The sequence below is a fragment of the Colletotrichum aenigma genome, assembly GCF_013390185.1.
Source record: "Colletotrichum aenigma strain Cg56 chromosome Unknown KSG_Cg56_contig01, whole genome shotgun sequence".
Taxonomy (NCBI): domain Eukaryota; kingdom Fungi; phylum Ascomycota; class Sordariomycetes; order Glomerellales; family Glomerellaceae; genus Colletotrichum; species Colletotrichum aenigma.
Window position 1 is genome coordinate 7,574,836 of NW_023500907.1, and position 19,760 is coordinate 7,594,595.

General features: G+C 48.3%; 5 protein-coding genes across 5 annotated transcripts; 1 reads left to right on the forward strand and 4 right to left on the reverse strand.

Moving 5' to 3' along the window:
* Positions 1–5,128: 5,128 nt before the first annotated feature.
* On the forward strand, positions 5,129–6,180 carry ydcF (the record flags this gene model as incomplete). The annotated part of the gene is made up of 2 exons (XM_037317262.1): positions 5,129–5,385; positions 5,454–6,180. 2 exons carry the CDS (start codon positions 5,129–5,131, stop codon positions 6,178–6,180), a joined length of 984 nt encoding a protein of 327 aa, XP_037186042.1.
* Positions 6,181–6,271: 91 nt separating this feature from the next.
* On the reverse strand, positions 6,272–9,528 carry CGCA056_v002004 (WSC domain-containing protein; the record flags this gene model as incomplete). The annotated part of the gene is made up of 2 exons (XM_037317263.1): positions 6,272–7,163; positions 8,339–9,528. 2 exons carry the CDS (start codon positions 9,526–9,528, stop codon positions 6,272–6,274), a joined length of 2,082 nt encoding a protein of 693 aa, XP_037186039.1.
* A 734-nt stretch (positions 9,529–10,262) lies between these two features.
* Positions 10,263–11,557, reverse strand: CGCA056_v002005 (uncharacterized protein; the record flags this gene model as incomplete). Its single annotated transcript, XM_037317264.1, has 6 exons — positions 10,263–10,310; positions 10,374–10,891; positions 10,945–11,008; positions 11,080–11,148; positions 11,217–11,316; positions 11,376–11,557. The coding sequence occupies 6 exons, from the start codon at positions 11,555–11,557 to the stop codon at positions 10,263–10,265; spliced, it is 981 nt and encodes a 326-aa protein (XP_037186038.1).
* Positions 11,558–14,412: 2,855 nt separating this feature from the next.
* Positions 14,413–16,143, reverse strand: CGCA056_v002006 (putative transporter; the record flags this gene model as incomplete). The annotated part of the gene is made up of 5 exons (XM_037317265.1): positions 14,413–14,703; positions 14,760–15,008; positions 15,072–15,337; positions 15,387–15,856; positions 15,932–16,143. The coding sequence occupies 5 exons, from the start codon at positions 16,141–16,143 to the stop codon at positions 14,413–14,415; spliced, it is 1,488 nt and encodes a 495-aa protein (XP_037184898.1).
* A 1,618-nt stretch (positions 16,144–17,761) lies between these two features.
* Positions 17,762–19,343, reverse strand: STB5-1 (Protein STB5; the record flags this gene model as incomplete). The annotated part of the gene is made up of 7 exons (XM_037317266.1): positions 17,762–17,792; positions 17,852–17,904; positions 17,971–18,031; positions 18,087–18,348; positions 18,490–18,992; positions 19,044–19,156; positions 19,218–19,343. The coding sequence occupies 7 exons, from the start codon at positions 19,341–19,343 to the stop codon at positions 17,762–17,764; spliced, it is 1,149 nt and encodes a 382-aa protein (XP_037186040.1).
* Positions 19,344–19,760: the final 417 nt, after the last annotated feature.

Genomic DNA, 19,760 nt, shown 5'->3' on the forward strand with positions numbered 1-19,760 from the left:
AAGTGCTGCAACCTAACTGCTAATAAGATGCAGACGGAGATATACTGATGTCTAGCGTCAGCTGCGCTAAGGGTAAGGAGAAGACAAAGTCATGTCGCTAACAAAGCAGCTCCTCATCCGAAGACCTGCTGCAGCTTATAAGAGACACCTGCAAGTGCTTCAACTGCAACCAGATCAGCCATATTGCTATATGGTGTCCTAAGCTGAAGCGTTCCTATCCTGCAAAGGTTAAGAAAGCTAAGGAGCGAGAAGAGAGCAGTAATAAGAGTCCTATAGAGGAGCTGGGAAGCTCTGAGGCTGAAGAGAGCTTAGGAAAAGAGTAACTCCACTGCAAAGTTAGGCGTTAGAGGCTGAACTTAGTGATATCACAAAATAGAAGCAGTTTAAGTATTACATAAGCAGCAAGTCAGCAGTGATCACTACCTATATATATAAGGGCACTTAAGCAGACGCCCTGATAGATATAGGGTGCAACTTATACGCCCTTATTAACTATAACCTAGCCTGCAAGCTCTGCCTGCTAGTAGTAGACCGCTCTAAGCGAGTACTAGGCAGCTTCAGCAACGCTATAGGCGCTACAAAAGCAACAGGTGTGGTTATCTTTAACCTTAAGCTGTGCAGTTATAATAAGAATATCTTTGCGTATACTATATATAGCCTTAGCGACAATCTGTTCCTAGGGAAGCCTTAGATAGAGAGGAACTACATCCTATATGATGCTGCTGCGCAACAGATATAATATAAGAGGGGCGGCGTAGACCTACGTCTAAAAGGCGAGGAAGAGCTAGGATGAGTGCACCAGATCAGAGCTGCCCGCCTCCTCCTGGGAGCCCCTTTTGTAACGCTTTATAAGAGGGCATAACAACACACTAAAGGAACTGCAGGATATGAAGTTTAAGCGATCAGCCTAGCAGATATACAGAAGGCTCTTATGAAGAAGACTGAGAAGGCAGACCTAAAAGCCCTCCTCCCACCAGCTGTACTAGCTAAGTTCTAAGAGCTATTCCAACCTGATGAAGCTGCTAACCTTCCACTATATCGCCCTAGGGTCGACCATAGGATCCCTATTAAACAGGATAGTAGTAGTAATAAAGCCGTACTACTATAGGGTCTGCTCTATAGCATATCATAAGAAGAACTCCTCATCCTCTATAAGACCCTATAAGACCTACTTAATAAGGGCTTCATCTGCGCTAGCAGCTCAGAAGCATCAGCCCCAGTACTATTCGTATGTAAACCAAACGGAGGAATACGTTTCTATGTTAACTACCACGCTCTTAACAAGCTTACTAAGCGCAACTGATACCCTCTTCCCTTGATTTAAGAGATGCTACAGACTGTCAGCACTGCTAAGTGGTTCACTAAGCTAGACGTAGTAGCAGCGTTCTATAAGATCTGGATCGCATAGGGAGAGGAGTATAAGACAGCCTTCCAGATGAGATATAGGCTATTTGAATGGCTAGTTATCCCCTTTAGGCTCACAGGAGCCCCCGCCATATTCTAACGATATATTAACAGCATACTTCGAGAGTATCTAGACGACTTTGCAACAGCATATATAGATAACGTCCTGATCTACTCAAATAGATTATAATAAGACCACGAAGCAAAGGTTAAGCTAGTACTGCATAAGCTTGCTGCAGTAGGGCTATGTTTAGACCCTCATAAGTGTGCCTTCTCTGTGAAGACAGTTAAGTACCTAGGGTTTATTATTACAGCTGGAGTTAGTATCTCTTATAACCCTGAGAAACTGAAGGCGATTAAGGAATAGGCAGCTCTAAAGACACTTAAGGGAGTCTAAAGCTTCCTTAGATTTGCAAACTACTACTGGATCTTTATCTCAGCATACTCAGAGATTGCTGGACCCCTGATAGCTCTTATAAAGAAGGGTGTCCCCTTCTGCTGGGGTAAGGAATAAGAAGTAGCATTCCAGGAGCTTAAGAGGATCTTTGCTGCTAAGCCTGTTCTATATCAACTGGACCCTGAGCGCACAACCTATATTGAGGCTGATTGCTCAGGCTTTGCCCTTAGAGGCGTACTCTCACAGGAAGATAAGCATAGCAGACGTCATGCAGTAGCCTACTACTCACAGCAGCTTAACGCTGCCCAGTTTAACTATCTGATATATGATAAGGAGATGCTAGCTATTATAAGCTATCTATGAGAATAGAGAGCAGAGCTACAGAGTGTCGGCCACTTTAGGATCCTATCAGACCATAAGAACCTAAAGTACTTTATGACAAAGCAGAAGCTTATAGAACGGCAAAGCTGATAGGCAGAGGAACTATCTCAGTATAACTTCAAGATATAATACCAGCTAGGAAGCAAAGCAGTAGTGCCAGACGTACTCTCTAGATATGAATAAGATATACCTACGTCTCTAGAGGATAAGCGTAAATAAGGTTGAATCCTACAGCTCCTCCCAGAAGCAACCCTACCCTCAGCGCGTATACAACATATAGAGGCAGCACTATTGATGCTTATATTTACCGATGATAAAGAACTATAGCAACTCTGGGATCAGACCTAAGGATAAGACGAAGTCTACCAGCAGGCCTATGCTGCTGTAAAATAACGAGAAAGAAGCTTCCCCCCAAGCCTTAAGCTAAAGGTTCAGATCGCTAAGTGTAAGATTAATAATAGCAACTAACTACTGTTTAGAGATCAGATTTAGGTACTAGGTAATAAAGATCTGGATAACGACGCAAACACGCTACGCACCTATATCGTTTAAAGCACCCACAACTTAGTGCTTAGTGGCTATCTAGGAAGAGATAACACCCTCGCGCTGGTTAGTAGATAGTTCTACTAGCCTGGTCAGTCGCACCTAGTATAGCGTTTCTGCTGTAACTGCGATAGTTATGGGCGCAGTTATATCTGGAGGGAACGTCGTAAGGGACTTCTGAAACCACTACTGATACTACAGCGTATACGAAGCAACCTCGCTATGGATTTTATTACTAACCTTCCCCTTACAGATAAGGGCGAGAGATATCTTTAGGTAATTATCGACCGGCTAGGTAAAGGCGTAACCCTTGAGGCGATAGAAAGCATAGAAGCTGAAGCCTGTGCTGAACGAGTCCTAAACTGCCACTTCAGGTTTCACAGCATCCCTACGTCAATTATGAGCAACAGAGGGAGCAACTGGATAAGCTGCGATAATAGCGCTATTAGGATGAGTAGCTTCTTCCTAGAGCATGGATATAACCCAGAGCCTATTAAGGTCAAGGAAGCAGGCCCAGCAAGCCCTGAGGGCACCTGTGAGGGCCAAGCACGCAAGTTAGTAATAAGGCTTCAAGATATGATGGATATGGCCTAATCGACCCTCGCCTCAACACAGCAACGCTATGAGGAGCTGGCTAATAGGAAGCGCCAGCCTACAGAGAGACTAGTGTTACGACCCGTTATGTATGGATAACAGTTGACCGACCCACTTGGGCATCGGGCGGCTAGGATAAGACATTGGTACTGCAGGATCACGGGAACAACAGGGACTCACTCGGAAACGGAAGAACTATGGTACAGGTCACGTGACGATAAGAAGGACCGACGAGAGATAAGCGGTCCTGATCTAGGACCGACATAAAGAAAGCGGTCCACACCTGGGGACCGCTCGGAAGATATCAGTCCTCAGTTGAAAGAAACTACTTAGACTTATATATAGTATGACCCTGAGCCTGGCTCATGGTCAAACTTCTATAGCTCTTCAGCAATCAACTTAGTATTCATCCTCACGGATACTCTCAGCTTACCTTCACTGCGAAATCACTTATTGAGTCTAAGACTGATCACCTTAGCCTCTGAAGAACCGATCTACTACAGCCTACGAACTACGACCTACGACCACGACCCAGTATACTGTTAGAACGTATCAATCCCCAGCTTCTGTTAGCAGACCCTACTGTCGGAAAGCTGACCGTAACAACTAGAAGTAGGCGACAAAGTCTAGCTTCACATAGGGCATTACAGATCCCCTAGGCCTTGCAAGAAACTGGATTGGTTACACCATAAGTATATAGTTACGAAAGTCATCTCACTATATATAGTAGAGCTTGACGTACCAGCAGCTATATACCTACGCTTCTATATAGATATCCTAAAGCGCGCAGGTAACAACCTCTTACCTGGTTAAACGTTAGATGACGAGCAGCCGCCACTAATTATAGACGATAAAGGCGAAGAGACCTGAAGTATAGAGAGTATCAACGCTTCTACCTAGAAGCATTGAGGGTGCAGGCGACGCCGCGAAGTTCTGGTTAAGTGGGAAGGATATACAGAGAGGACCTAGGAGCCTGTCGAGACGCTCCAGGGGACAGAAGCAATAGAGGCTTACGAACGCCGTTATGGCTCTGCGATGGAGCACGATGGAGACCCAGCCTTAGCGCTGCGGGCGCGCCGCTGGAGGGGAGCGGGGGGGTGATGTCACAGGCTAGAGCCCGGATTGATATCTCCAGCTTCGCCGGAGCAGTTACTGAGATCCAGCTCCGTTGGACCCACTATTCTGCCGCAGTACGCCGCCTAACCCAGCCTGCTTCACCGCTGTTAGGTGCCTACTCTTGTAAAGTCCTTTCTTCCTTCTTCAGCTTAGAATAGTCAATCGACGGCACCTCTACGTTGAACAAGCCTAGGGGCCAGCCCCTTACACTTTCTAGCTTATTAAGTTAGAAATTTAGCTATATAAGGTTATATAGAGCACTCTATAGTAAGTAGAGACCTACGTAATAGACTAGCTACTAATTATATTAGTAATAATGTTCTAAATATCTTAAGGAGTATAAAAAAGCATTTTAAATTAATTAGTGAATTTCTTAGATTTTTATTTACTTTGCGTTATTATAATATTAGTAGGTATAAAATTATAGGGGTGGTTTTAATAGTGAAAAAATCGCTCAATTGGGCTGATCGATAGGTGCAGGGTATTGGTTACTTAGGGTGGTGGCTTAGGTAGAGGTAGTAACGTAGTGCCAGCGGAATGAGATTCTGAAAGCAGCCTAGCGTCTGCGCACGGCCTCTAAAACACAGTGATGTTCGATGATCAGGATAAGTCAGCAAGTATTACCTCCACTGCACCCAACCCGCTTCGGCACACCGCTCCCCGTCACAACGTGCCCGAGTATTCAACGCAAGCATGGCAGAGGCAGCTGATGCAGTCAACATTCTGTCTAGATTCTTATCCGACGAAAGAATTGATGGAGTCTCAGGGGTCAATCGGTTCTTCGAGTCGCTGCCAACCTCCCAGCCTCGGAATGTGACACCAGCCGCGCCACCTACCGACGCCATAGTCTTCTGTGCTTCGTCCGTGCTCGCCTTGGCCGATGTTGTTTTCTCTGCATTCAATGGAGGAGAACCATCTGGTAACTCTGAACTTGACCAAAAGATTGATCTGTGAGTGTGAATACCTATTCAGTGAGATTGGCCGTCCACAAGAAAAGGAGACTGACCCATGCCCCCAGAGACGGGAGACGCACAGTCCTGGTGCTTTGCGGCGGCATCGGTCACTCTACCCCGTTCTTGTATGACGCAGTTGCCAGACATCCAATCTACAACGTAATCGCAGACGAAGTTCAGGGGAAACCAGAAGCACGCGTCTTGCAGCTGATTGCCGAGCGCTGGTTTGGGATTCAAGCCCTCGAAGCCGGTCCGGAGGCTGCCATGGTGCTCAGTAATGACCGAGATAAGTTTGTTGTCGTAGTTGAAGATCGTTCCACAAACTGTGGTGCAAACGCATCCGAGTCTAAGCAAGTTCTTGAGGCCTGTGGAATTACCTCACCGCGGTCGATCATAGTTGTACAGGATCCCACTATGTCAAAGAGGACCGTTGCAACGTTTGAGAAGACGTATGCCATGAACCACAGATCTACACTTCACATCACCAGCTGGCCAACATTCACGCCAAAGGTTCACGTCAAATCTGGCGTGAATGAGGAGGGAAAACAAGATCCACTAGCACTGCTCCAGTACTCCGGGCAACAAAGCCGTGGCATTACCTCAGATGGCCTATGGGACATGGGACGTTTCGTGGACTTACTGATGGGGGAGGTCCCTCGTCTCAGGGATGATGTAAATGGTTATGGTCCCAATGGCAAAGGATTTCTCGTACATGTGGATATTCCGGAGGAGGTCGAACGTGCCTGGAAATACCTTGACAACGCAATTGGGGCCGCAGGACGAGATCGATAGATGCATGCACTGAGTGTAACATGACTGTAATTCCTACCTAGTAAACGATGAGAGTCCTTGAAGCTACTATAGCGCAGAATCATAGCTTGTTTCAGGTACTGATTTGATACTCGTATTCCTCGGGGTTTGGGGAATGGAATAGAATTTCTGATGCAGCAATGCCAACATCACTGGAAACTATTGTTTTCGTGAGATGCAATGGCTTGTTAAGTACACCTGAGCCCATGAGCGACTGTACAAAGCCTTTGACTGATTTGATAGCCACTGCTGCAAGATTGCGAGCACCTTCATATGTCGGGTCGAATGATGCCACAGTCAAAGAGACAGGCTCAGTGGCCGTGGAGATCTCTCTGAAGCAGCCGACAATGTCCGGCTCCAACAGGCCACCAGGCGCTGCAAACCGATTGGCTTTCCCGATAGAGACGTCCAAAGAGTCGACATCGAAATGCACCATTGTGGGACGAAGTTGCTTTCGTTGCAGCACTGTGCTGAGTCCTGCTTTGAAGTCGACTTTCTTCTCAGTATCGCCCCAGATCACGTCGAAGCCGGCCTCTCCTACCCGTGCTCGCTCCAAGTGGTTCACATCTCTCATTCCCACGTGCACCAGACGCTCCAAATTGATAGAGCGATGCCCGGGAACAGTCTCCAGCATTGCTTTCCAGCATTGTCCCGCTAGCATGGCAATGGGCATCGAGTCGAAATAGCCGCTCGTGACAGTATCTGGCGTGTTGAAATCATCATGCGCATCGAACCACACGCATCCAAGTTCTGCGTCTCCAAAGTCTTGCACTGTATGCAGCCCGGCGGCCACCCCGACAGCAGAAGTGCAATTTCCAGCGAGAACGATGGGAAACGAGTTCCGCCGCCGCTCTTGTGCGACAAGTCTTGCTGTGCGTCGGACAATCTCGAAGCTGCGGCCAATTTCTCCTTCAAATTCGTCTACCGGCTCCACGTATATCTCACGCAACGGTAGGCCAAGGTTGCTGAGGCTTTTGGATAAGCCACATGCCTTGAGAAAGGCAGGGCCTGCTCCAGGTCCTTGGTCGCGAAGGCCGACATGATAAGGGGAGATGATCAACGATAGGCATCGAAGGGGTGCTTTGGCCATATGATCCTCCGTGTAATGCCAAACGACAACGAAAAGAGGGTGATTTGAATGAAACGTGATCTCTGGAAAGTTTGGAAAAGAAGGCTAACGGTGCGAATCAATCCTTCAAACGCTTTCTGGTCTTCGCCAAAGAGAAGTCAAGTTGGTGCATCGGTCATACGCTAAGTGGAGAGCGCTGTCAAGTGAAGGGCGCGTCGTAGAGATGAGAAACCCCGATACTGGCAAGTTTCTGCGGAGGCCAGAGGGCGATAATTGGAACCGGCGGGCCAAAATCCGTGCTAAGAGGGCCTGTTGAGGTTTGGGCCGGAGTGTGATGTCATTGAATCAGTTTTATTGCTTCTTTAGGTTTCTAGTCAATTTCAATTCCAGAAGTCACACACCGGGGAATGACCTAAACGACCGCTCTTACAGCGTTTTACCTACCTACCGTCAGTATCGACGCGATTTCAGCTTCAGACATGCATATCACATTTGCAAACCCGGGCATGAAGAAGGTCGGCAATTCTTGTTGCGGTGTCAAAGCAGGAGTTTTGTGGAAGGAAACACACTAGGAAACTTCGCGCTTGGGGGGCGAACTAGAGCGCCGAGCATGCGTTGTTGGAACTGAGACATTCTCAACATGGATCCGTATGAAGACCATGACAACAGCTGTGAACCTAGTTGCGAGAGGACCGACGAATGGCAAATGTGTTGGTATTTGTGAACGTATTTGATGGGTAATATGGGAAAATGATGGCGTCGAGATTGGCCTATCACTTGTTTTATTTGTACATCTAAACGGTGCAAGTCCCTGACAGAACACTTGTCTTCAAGAGACCCAGTTCATGTTTGCCGTCCGCTGATGAATCTTCCATCGTAATATCAAATGTCGTGCTCCACCCGCTTGCGTCAAGGGTGGCATTGGCACGAAAATATTGAAAATCACTTTTTTCCAAGCCTGGAACTGGAAGGAACGGCACGCTTTCCACTTCCAACCTTGGGAGCAAGACACCTGGTCGAGCGACGCGATGGGCAAGGTGCAGAAGAGGTTGGGTGCTTCCACCAGCTAACTCTTTGCGCAGAGCTATAACCAGAGACAAGTCTCGAGTCGTACCGGTTCCCGTGACGCATGAGTCTGTTTGTTGGTACAGCAAGTCGGAATCCACAGGATATCCACCAGTGTTTGAATTGTCAAGAATGAATGTTGTACCGGTAGAAGGTGTCTTGAGCAGAATGTTGAAATTGCTGATTCCAGTGCTGGCGTTGATTGATCGGGAAAATTCGAACCAGGTGAACGTGTTGCCCCAGAAGCCATACGACTGGCCACCCCTGCTGCGGGCGCGGCTGGCCACAATCATATCTGCGTCTCGGGACCCTTGGCGATCCAGGTAATCCAATGATACTTCCAGGTCATCGCCGTTGATACCCGTTTCCGCATTATTACGGACTCTAATGCGCCCTTCAAACAGCAGGCTGCCGTCCGATTGCAGCCGAGGAGGATCCACGTAGGGTTTGACATCGACAATATCTAGTGGCTCTGTCAATGTCACTGACGCGGGAACGGTATCGATCATGCGCTCGAAGATTCGGGTGCACTTTGACTTGAATGTGACAGGATCCGAGAGAGAAGACATGGTAGCGTTACCGTCGGAACCAAAGATGCGCTTGTCCGAGTTCATTGTGTCGTTCACCCCGACCACCAGAGGGTTAGCTGTCTCGTTTTCAAGATACTCAGTCACAACTGCGTTGTCGAAGTTGGTCGGAGAAGTATCGAAATGAGCAATGTTCTCTTCGGAAGTCTCGCCGGCTACCATTTCTGGGAAGTCGACACTATGTATGTTGCCTAAGCTGTGACCGCATGCTACCATTGTAATCATGTCCTCTGCATACGTCTTGTTAGGGCGCACACTGATATGGGCCTTTCCAAAGGCTGTGGTCTTACCATCGTTGAAGCCCGCCCTCTTAAACGTTTGGCGCGTACTTTCAAGGTCATCTTCCGGCTTGGGAACCCCGGCAGGTCCTGCTTCAGTTGCGTCGATACGACCGGCTCGGAAAGGAATTTGAGGCCCGTCACACGCCGCAGCTGCAGCCACGACGCTGAGAGCTAGAAGATCAGAGACTGAGGATCTAGGCGTGAGAAAATCCCACATTGCTGCAAACGTGTTGTTGAAAGCAGAGCCGATGTTCTCAGGCCGCTCAAGCTCGAACATGAGTGATGCATCGAGCCCACCAGTGCCAGTTGCCGCGTCGAACGTAGACATGTCATGGAATGCACTACGTATCCACTCGGCCGAATTCTGGACCCCAGGCATACCTGAGCCATGGCTGCAAGGCGTGACCACTGCGATTTCTATTCGTCAGACCCTAAGATGAAATGAAATAGACGTGAAGTGAGTTGAAGATGAACACAAACAGTCAGAGAAGCCAAATCGGATGTAGCCCGAATGCATGGCTAGAATGTCCTCCAAATGGTCGTATTTGGAAGGCCAAACATATGATTCCGATGCTGAAACCAAGAGGCCCACCATTACAAGAGATGATCTCGCCATTTCGAGGTCTTATCTAATGGGATCGAAAGCTTGGAGAAACTTTCTGGAGCAAAACAAACTCGTGTTTCTTGTCGAACGCGCCATCCAGACTTTTAAACCGTACCCAGTCCGTCAGCATCGCCAAGATCGCCAATGCAACCTGCCTTCTTCGTCATCAAAAAGAGCCGGTGGGATAGAGTAAAATCACACGAGGGCCCACCGAATACGAGAGAGCCTGGAAGTCACCTTCTAGATTATGCTTAATTTGTTGCCGAATCTGCAGGTCCACCCGTTCGACTGACCCTTTCCGACCAATAGAGAGTACTGCTTTACTACGATGTCCTCTTCGTATCTGGAGTGCAACACCGATACGAAATTGACAAATACGCAAGAAGACAGACATGGCCTGAAGAGAAATGCATGTTTGAGCTCTTATCAAATGAGCCCATCATTTCGATTTAGCGATATCAGAAGAAGGCCAAAGCGTTTGGTGGGCTGGCCACCGCTCCAGGAACCTAGTGGGGACGGTTAGATGAAGAATCATCCAGACCCTCAAGAACGGACAAAGAAGACCTTACATTCATCGGTGAGCTCGACAGAAAGAATACATATCGGTGGAGTGACGAGCAGAGGCGGGAGAGATCTTCCAAGTAGAACAACTCTCCTATCGGCATCCCCCATCCGGCAAGCAGCCATTCGTGCAGATGCCACTCCGTGTCCTTGCATGGCCAGACTTCAAGAGATCGTGTAACTCCACAGATGGCCGCGATTTGGTTGTTCCAGAGGAACTCGAGGAGTTCAACGGATGGCTTGACGCCTATGTTATCAGGCTTACATGTTTTGTAGAGCTCATCGACTTCCCGTCGCCGCTCGAGTGTCATCGACTCATACTGGGCGAGGTACCCAAAACGAAGGACTACAATATCTCCTGGTCGTAAGACGTCTTTTCCGAGACCCTGGGCGGTCATTGCCTCCATCAATTCGTTGAAAGGAACTTCATGGGATGAAAAGGCATCGACGACAACCCCTTGCTTTTGCGCCCAAGCGTACCAGTCAATGAAGACAGCTCGGCCGGCAATGCCCTTGTGAGAAACGTCTGACCAAAATTTATCATCTGTTAATGGCTGCGGCAAGTAATGGCAAACTCACGTTGTATGCCATTTGCTACGGGAGAGCCCGCAAAGTCAGCGGCGGTGCGTCCCATGTAGTAAAGCTAGATTGAACGCGTCAATCATCAATCGATTTGATGTATTGATGGCACCTGTGAAGATGCACAGAACTAACCCCTTGTTCTTGGTATGCGTAATGCCTAAAGCCGTCCCACTGAGAGCTGCACTGGGAATTAAAGCTCCACTGAAAGATCCCATCAGCTCGACTCATTGATCAAATACTCTAATTTGGGAAACCCGTTTGACACATACTTCGTCATCGTGAGCATGCTTAAGGGGTGCCTTGTTAATGGTGTGCAACTCGAGAAGCTTCCGGGAAAACTTGGGGTACGAGGCGCCAGTCATAGACCAGCTTCAAACCCACTTAACTCAGCAAATAACCAATGGTGTTGATTCAAGCCTGTGACGTACTCCAGAGAAATCCTTTGGCCGGTAATGATGTTTTCCTTGGCTGCACTGGCGACAATGTCGTCTGTGAGTAGATTGAGGGTGCCTAGCTGATCGTCGGGGCCCCAACGACCCCACGCATTGCCGCGTGGTCCATTCTTATCAAGAGGAAGATCTGTAAACGGTGGAAAATCAATCGTCGTCATTTTGAAGCTGGCCGTTGAAAGTTGCCCCAAAGAAACTGACAGGTGAAGAGATTGCACTCGTAAGGCATAGACGTGTTACACTCGGTGTGCTGGAACAACTCTGCAGGGGTTCAGCACAACGTCTCTCGCCCAACTTAATACAATACAGCGAGAAGCACCCAGCATCTACATATGGAGGAATACTTAGCCCCCTCGGCTGACAACGTGCGTTTTTTCACCATCGGTGTGTACCAGTCGCTTGTAGAAGGTGGTCTTTGGTGGATCTGGACTCGCCCCGAAGCTTTCCAGCGTGACACCGGAGTCGCCCCGCCGTCGGAAAAGCCCCGAGGGAATTCTAGCCGAACACCTGCATCGAGCCTGCCGGGAATGGCTAAAGTCTAGTCAGCGGGCTGGATGTTTCGATTCACAGACGAAGGAATTATCGGCGCCCTCTCCCGCTTGTCTGACATAGAATGCGGGGAGGATCAAAAGGGAAAGGATGCATGATCTTGGTACAAGCTGAGGGTCAGCAGATTCGAACGAGCAACAACAAGGATCCCGCCCGGCTCACCAACTCGTGACAAGGGATATCCAGTTTTAAAAATGTGAAATGCCCCCTTCCCCCCGGAATTAAGCTCATCAAATTCGGATCCTCCATGCGATTTACGCCTTTTGATTTTTCCTATTTGAAAACATGGCACAACAATCGGAAATCCGCAACCGTGAAATGGCCAAATTGGACGTCAAACACCTAGAGTCAGGTTCAAGCTCTGACCCATATGCAAGTCTATCGCCAGAGGATAGGGAACTTATGAGAATCTATGAGGGAAAGAAAGGCAGAAAGATTGTCAAAAAGGTCAGTTGAGCTGGATTCACAACTCGCCGTTTGCCACATCAAGTGCGCAAAGACTTTTGACTTGTTTGTGTTACTAAGAAGGGTACCACCTAGATTGATTATCGCTTGATTCCAATCATGGGTATTCTATACCTTCTCTCTCATATTGACCGAGGAAACATCGGCAATGCGAAGATTGAGGGCATGGATAAAGATCTGGGGCTAACAGGCAACCAATACAATATCGCGAGCACCATTTTCTTCGTTCCATACATCATCTTTGGTGGGCTGCATGCATTATTAAGTGATAGACTCAGTACCCATTGAAGCTAATCAATTTCCTTGACTAGAAATTCCTTCGAATATCATACTCAAAAAGGTCCGTCCCAGCATGTGGCTATCCGCCCCCGTTCTTTCATGGGGAACTGTAATGACTCTTATGGGAGTTGTGAAAGACTTTCAAGGGATGGTGATCTGCCGGGTCTGTCTTGGTCTTTGCGAGGTGGGTTAGTCCCTTTCTAGATGCTATGCCGAGATGAGAAAGTGCTGATAGAAGTTCATGGCGAATAGGCAGGTTTCTTCCCAGGCGCTGTATACATTGTGAGCACGTGGTATCCCCGACACGAGCTGCAACAGCGTCTCGACACCCCAGAGAAGGCGAAATGGCTTAACGAGGACGATAAAAGATTCATCGATGTACGTCTTCGTCTGTCTGGCGTTCGATCTGGCACCCAGGAAGGTGATAAGCTCTCTTGGCGACTACTTTTGGACACTCTTGTCGACTGGAAGATAGGACTTGGCATCCTTCTTGCTTGGGTTAACTCTGTGCCGAACGCCGCGTTCAAATTCACAATGCCTCAAATTATTAAGCAGCTTGGCTTTTCTACGGAAAAAGCGCAGCTGTTGACGATTCCACCGTATATCTGCGGTGGCATATCGGCATGGCTCACAGGCAGATTTTCAGACCGATTCTCTTGGCGGATGCCTTTCATCATTGGACCGATGACTATCTCAGCAGTGGCACTTGGAATTTTGTTTCACTTCTCTTCGGATGTAGCCAATAATGTCCCAGCCATGTATGTCAGTGTCATATTGGCACAGATCGGCATATATCCGCTTCTGCCTGGCATAACTTCCTGGATAGGAAATAACCTCGCTCTCTCGTAGCTTGGCTGCTTGCCGCTGGTAATTTGGGCAGTAAGTGAAAGTCCGCAATCGCTCGCTGGATTCATCCTGCATTTGCTAATGAGTATTAGGCCTCATTGGAACCAATGTCTTCCTGGACAAGGAGGGCCCGAAGTATCCCCTAGGATGTGGCACTTCGCTCGGTATTATCTGTCTAGGTCTAACATCCGCTGTTATTTTGGAATTTCTACTGTGGAGATTGAACAACAAGAAGTCCAAGTTGTCTCAGCACGAAGTCAGGGAGAGGTACTCTCAAGAACAACTAGACGGAATGGGGGAAAAGAGCCCGCTATATCAATACACATTGTAGAACCTCAAGACTTGATATCTCTTGGGAAGTTTGTTTAAATACGCAGACCTTTCCACAAAATTCCACCTTATCCGCCCGTGTGCCCATCCATGGACAATTGTCAATTGATCGAATCCAGACCCCCCGCATATTACCACACGTATCCAGTAGGAAACACCAGAACAAAAGTTTCTTAAATTTAGGTCAACTTCGGAATGGGGCTTCAATAGCAATTTGATTTCTGGGTGAATTTCCCAAGGAAGAACCATTGGTGGAAGGAATGTCGTTCTAGTTCACTAGTAGCGTGCTGTTCTTCCCCAGAATCAAAATCATGGAATGAAATGTCCTATCCGTCATCTCAGCTCAGCTAAGGTATACCGGCACCGAAGTCTATATGCACGAACCAATCCAAGATGCTAGCCACTGGAACTGGATGAGGAGAGGGATGACGTATTTTGAAACAGCAGGTCTTGATCTAGGGGACATGTGTAGGTATAGTAGTCTTGGTATGGCAGTTCAGTACGAATAGATTGAGAGTAATAACAATTTTACAGCCACAGACAATTCTCAAGATGCAAACCTCCATCCATTGGATTCGCCGGAGACTCTTTCATGCTCATCCAACTCTTTGTTCTTCTTCCGACAGTACCACTTAGTAACGAGGACAAAGATTACTGTCAAACCACACCCAACAATGATTGCGCCGCCTCCCGTCTGATAATATGGCTCCTGGTTTCGAAGGAAAAAGTACGGTGTGAACCAGTGAGAGACAGACGAGACACAGTTGGCAATAGCGATCAGAGCAGCCCTCTTGGTCCGTGGTCGTGGCACAACAGTTGTTTCCCAAGATATTTGAAGCTATTGTGGTCAGTAACAGACACTTAAACGCGCAGGGAACAGTCCGTAACACTTACATTAAGGCCGACAAATGGGCCAGTGACCAACAAGATCATGCAGAAATATCTGGCCCCAACGTTCAACGTTGTGATCATTACAACACATGCAACTAATGTCAACAGAATTGGCACTATGATGTGGTAGCCATGCTCAAGCATTCTCCCAGATGACCAGGAAACTGCCAGAGTTACAAGAAAGGCAATGATTGGAGGCGGCGCTTGAATGAGATACGTGGTGGTGTCCCCAAACCCAAGAGTGGCGAGAATCTAAAGAACATGTAAGTAAACGTGCAAGCCAAGGTTTTATAAGTATGAATAGATATAACCGACCGAAGGGAAGAAGTCTTTGTAAGACTGCGCAATGATGAGAAAAAAGTGGATAGCAGAGAAAAGGTACGTGAACGGGTCTTTGAGTGCCATCCACACCCCTCCCCAGTAATCTCCCTCGTCATCTTCAGCTCGACCGCCAGCCGACACAGTTTGTCTGTATTGAGCCATTTGTGACTCCTCAGCAGTGAGGAAATAGGTGCCAGTTGACTCGGGAAAGTTGGGGATAAACCAGAAGCTGACTAGACCAATCGTGATACTAACAATACCTGGACCGGTGTCAGAAAAGACAACATCACCATATGCACAGCAACTGACCTTCAAGTAGCAGAAACCATTGCCATGCTGACATTCCAGCTATGTCGTCCATATTCTGGAGGATACCGGCAGCCAGAAGGCCCGAAATAGCCTGCGAAATGGTGTTTCCAGCGTGCCAAATTCCCATGCGGAGGGGAGACTCGTGCTTCGTGTACCATGACGACGTCATGAGAGAAACAGCTGGGACAAACGGACCCTCTGTTAGCCCTACGACAAAGCGACACAGGAGGAATCCCCAGCCGGCAGTGACAGCAGGCATACATAAGGTGGTGACAGACCACCCGAGCATACAGCATGGAAGCAAGATTCGCGGCTTGCCTTTCGCAATGATGACATTTGCGGGAACCTGCGAGATGATGTATCCGACGTAAAAAAGGGAAATACCGGCGGACCACATGGTGTCGGACATGTGAAGATCATCTTGCATGCCGGCTAGTCGCGCATTCGATACGTTGATCCGGTCCAAGTAACTTGACATGGTTAGTAATGACTTCTCTGTCGACAAATAGGCTTGAGATGGAGCAGACCCGGGGTCCGAAACTCACTTCATCATGAGCATGGCACAAACCATGGGTAGGAATTTCCAATCAAGACGTTTTCGAACGGCTTTGTCGAGTGCTTTGAGTTCTTCAGGGGTCTTATTCCTGATGAGGTCGTACCGCTCCAGTAGAGGGTCGCGGGCTGGGGCATTTTCTTCCCACTCGATCCCAACCTTGACATCGACTGAGCCGCGTGTCGAGTTACGAGAAAGCGTCATGTTTGCCGAGGTATGTCTGTGAGTTGAAGTAAGATGAATTGGGAATGAGGTAGGAAGTAGGAAACGTTTCGAAAAGGCACTCTTTAAAAACGGTCGAGACCCTTTTGTACTTCAGGTTGTCATGACTGAGACTTCGAACGACCTGACCACGAGGTGACCACGAGCTCAACTCGGAAAAGCATGATGGCCAATTTTACAGCCACAAAGCTCCAGTTTCCCCGCATTGAGACCCCGTTTCCCCGCGAATCCAACGATCATGTATTTGTTGCGGGTTGTCTGGGGTCAGCTACTGCCACTATCGGAAGGCCTCCGGAAGGCAGAGACTCTGCTCGGACTCGGTCCGCATTGGCAACCAATACCGTAAGTGGGTAAGCGCTTGAGGTAAATGTCACGCCAAGACTGCCAATGGGGAACTACTCAATTCAATGGCCGAAAATTGACCCCCATGGCCTGATGTTTGCTCACCGACATCTGTATTGATACACACCCACCTTTTGAATCTGGCCTCCACTATGTGACACTGCCGCCCACAAACTGTTATCTTGATCTAGGAGGAAGATGCATCACTACAACGTCCTCAGATACTTGAAACTGGCCAAAGAAAATCACTCCGGTTAAAGCAACCCTAGAGAGTCTGCTCGTTCATCAACCATCCTCGTGCCACGATGGGAAACCAACAGGCAGGAACATGTGTTCAGGCTTCGGCTTTTCAGTGAGAGAGAGACCAAATCCTTGAATTCAGAGGAGCGAGAGAAAGTATATTGTGGGAGTTTGGTGTATGTTGAATAGATTTTCCGCCCGGGCATCTCGGCACCTGGGTGGATTGGGGTTGACTGGTGAAAAGAGAGGCTTGGGGGACCTGGCCTTTTGCTCAACTCATCCAGCTTTCAATTAACCAAAACTTATTGGCAACGTGGGCGATGTAAACTCCAATTTGCAGCCGGAGGATAGAGAAGCCTGAGGGGGCATCAGTACAGGGCGTTTCCCCTGATTAAGAAAATGTGCATCGAATGAGTTGTTGAGATCGACGTGGAATAATTTGCGGGAAGTTTACCCAAGAGTTGGTCTTCAGACATGTTAGCAGACGGGTGATTGGCAAGGGACTGAAGAGAGCAATAGATGTCTCACACTGGATATCGCATTGTGACTATCCATCATACGCGTGGAGAGACCTAGCAAGACCCGCTGAAAAGCTGCAAGTGCAGGGAATCTTGATGCCGCAATCGTTACAAGCGTCGAAGACTTGTTGATTATTTCCGTCACTTCAGCGAGTCGACGCCCTGCAGAATTCTCCCGGCCAATACGCCAGTTGAGACAGGCGAAAGTAACGGCAGCTTGAAAGACGTCGTATGCATCAATGAAATTGCAAATGAAAGTGCCTTGGGTAAATAGGTCGTAACATCGATTGACAAATTGCCGAGATGTATTAATAGTGTCCAAATCAAGATCTTGAGTGCTGCCAAGCAATGGACCGATACTCTCATGTGTTGGAGGCGTTGACGAGGTGAGATGTACCAAAGCTCGACAAGACAGTTGATGAAAAAGGTCCGAAAGCTGCTGATTAGATGACGAATGACGATCTCCATTGGGAGGCAGGTCTCTCCAATGGATAATGTTGCTATAAGTGAGCAGAACATCGTCCTTTCTTCCTGCTCGGATGCTCGAGATTAATTGTGAATACAGTATGAGGTAGCGACTGATAGGCAACCTCTTAGACGATATATCCGCTGATCCGGGCACATGGCCATCTTCAATTGGGAGCTGTATTGTTTTTGTCAGCTTCAGAACGACTGACATTGTATTTTGCTCTTTAAGTGCTCTACTCACCCGAACTGAGATGTCGTCATCCTGAATACTAACGGGGCGGTCCATCACAAGACTAATCATCCTAGAGCTAAGCTTAGTCCCAGAACAGAATGTGAATCACAAGCAAAGTACCATACCGGTCAAAGTAGTAAACTGTCCAGAATAGCCATCGCCGTCTGGTGGCCTCTGATATCGTCAAGTTGGAGTGGGCATCTGGCTCCCGGTGAAGGCCAAGGGAGATGCACGTCTTCACTGCCAGACCCAGAAGATGCCAGGCAGAACCACCAGAGGAGTTGAACAAAGAGTAGATAAGAAGCATTATCATGCAGTGTATGTGCTCGAGGGCCATTTCCGTACGCAGGACGGAGGGTAACTCCTTGATTGCCGTAGAATGAAGGCCTGCACTAAGTAGTGAGAGATGAGTCGAACTTGGAGAGAGCAGAATTCCAATGGCGCAGGCCATGTGAACATTGAAATTATGCAATGATTGGGAGTTCTGTGCAGGTTGAGGTTGCGCTCTGCTAGCCATTATACTCTCACATTGCCGGAGAAATATGTCCTCGTCAAGATAGGGCAACAGGGCGGACCATTCGAGAAACTTCCGAACATGTTCAAGCGTTGAAACTTGGCTCACGGGAGCGAGGTGGTTGGTAATACCAGGCGATTGGGGTGCTGGAATAGCCGTGGACGGGTCGCGCCCATCGATAGCTAGCGCCCCGGAGATCACTTCGGCCAAAGAGAACTTTCTTGGTAGATCATCCGAATTATCTCGAGGTTCGGCCATAGCGCTGCGTGATAAGAAGCCGATTGCTCCCATAGTGGCCCTCACTGATGAATCGTCGTTGTCGTGTCCATTGCTGCCAGCAGGATGCATGGCCTGACTCGACAGGACCGATGTAGCATCCCGAGATCTTGCGCCATTATCATGATCAGAAGACTGATCCAGAGTTGAATCAGCTCGACAACTGTATGTGCGCGAGCGTTTTCTAGAAAAAGATTCTTCTTCAAGATCAGCAACCCGCCTCTTCAATGATGCTACGTAGCTGAGGTCTGTTAGCAGACATGTTAGTAGATAGGGGAACAGAATGCGATACCCAACAACAGAAGTATGCGAGAGCTCGGATATGGTGTTGAAATCTTGATTTCGTGGGATGCATTCTACCCCTAGCACGCTACATGAGTTGCATGCCGGCAGACGGCGATCACACTGATTATTGTCAGTTAATGCTAGCATTTAATGGTCAAGTGCAGACACGGGGGCCATATACCTTTTGCTTTCTCTTCCAGCATCTCTCGCAAGCTTGCGGTCGGGTTTGGGCGGTCGTTGGAGGCGGCTCGAGGGATTCCCTCGCGTTCGAAGCTTCCCGCGCACCTGTAGATGAAGCCGAACTCATGGCCCGGCCGTCTTTCTCCTAACACCAGGTATTGACACAGATGAAGGGTATGCCGACCAATTTGGATGACTCAAGCAGAGTAGGTGGTCCGTCGACAGAACATCGGCCCTGGCAATCAACTGTGATGGGGAATTTGCGGTGCCCAGGACCTCGCACCTCCGACTGTTTGCCGATGTCCCTTTTCCCCACACAACAGGGGTGAACTTATTACGTAATTAGTCACAATACTCGCGGGGATTGACGCCAAGCCTCCATGGGGAAGCTGGGAAGGACCTGATAGGTCACACCTACGGATACATTCCACGAAGTTGCCCCGGCCCTGCAAGCGCGGGCAAACCGAAATGGAGTCAGAGTCACGAGAAGGAAAAATAAAAGATAATGCGATCTTATCATAACAAGTCGCGTATGAAGTTGAGA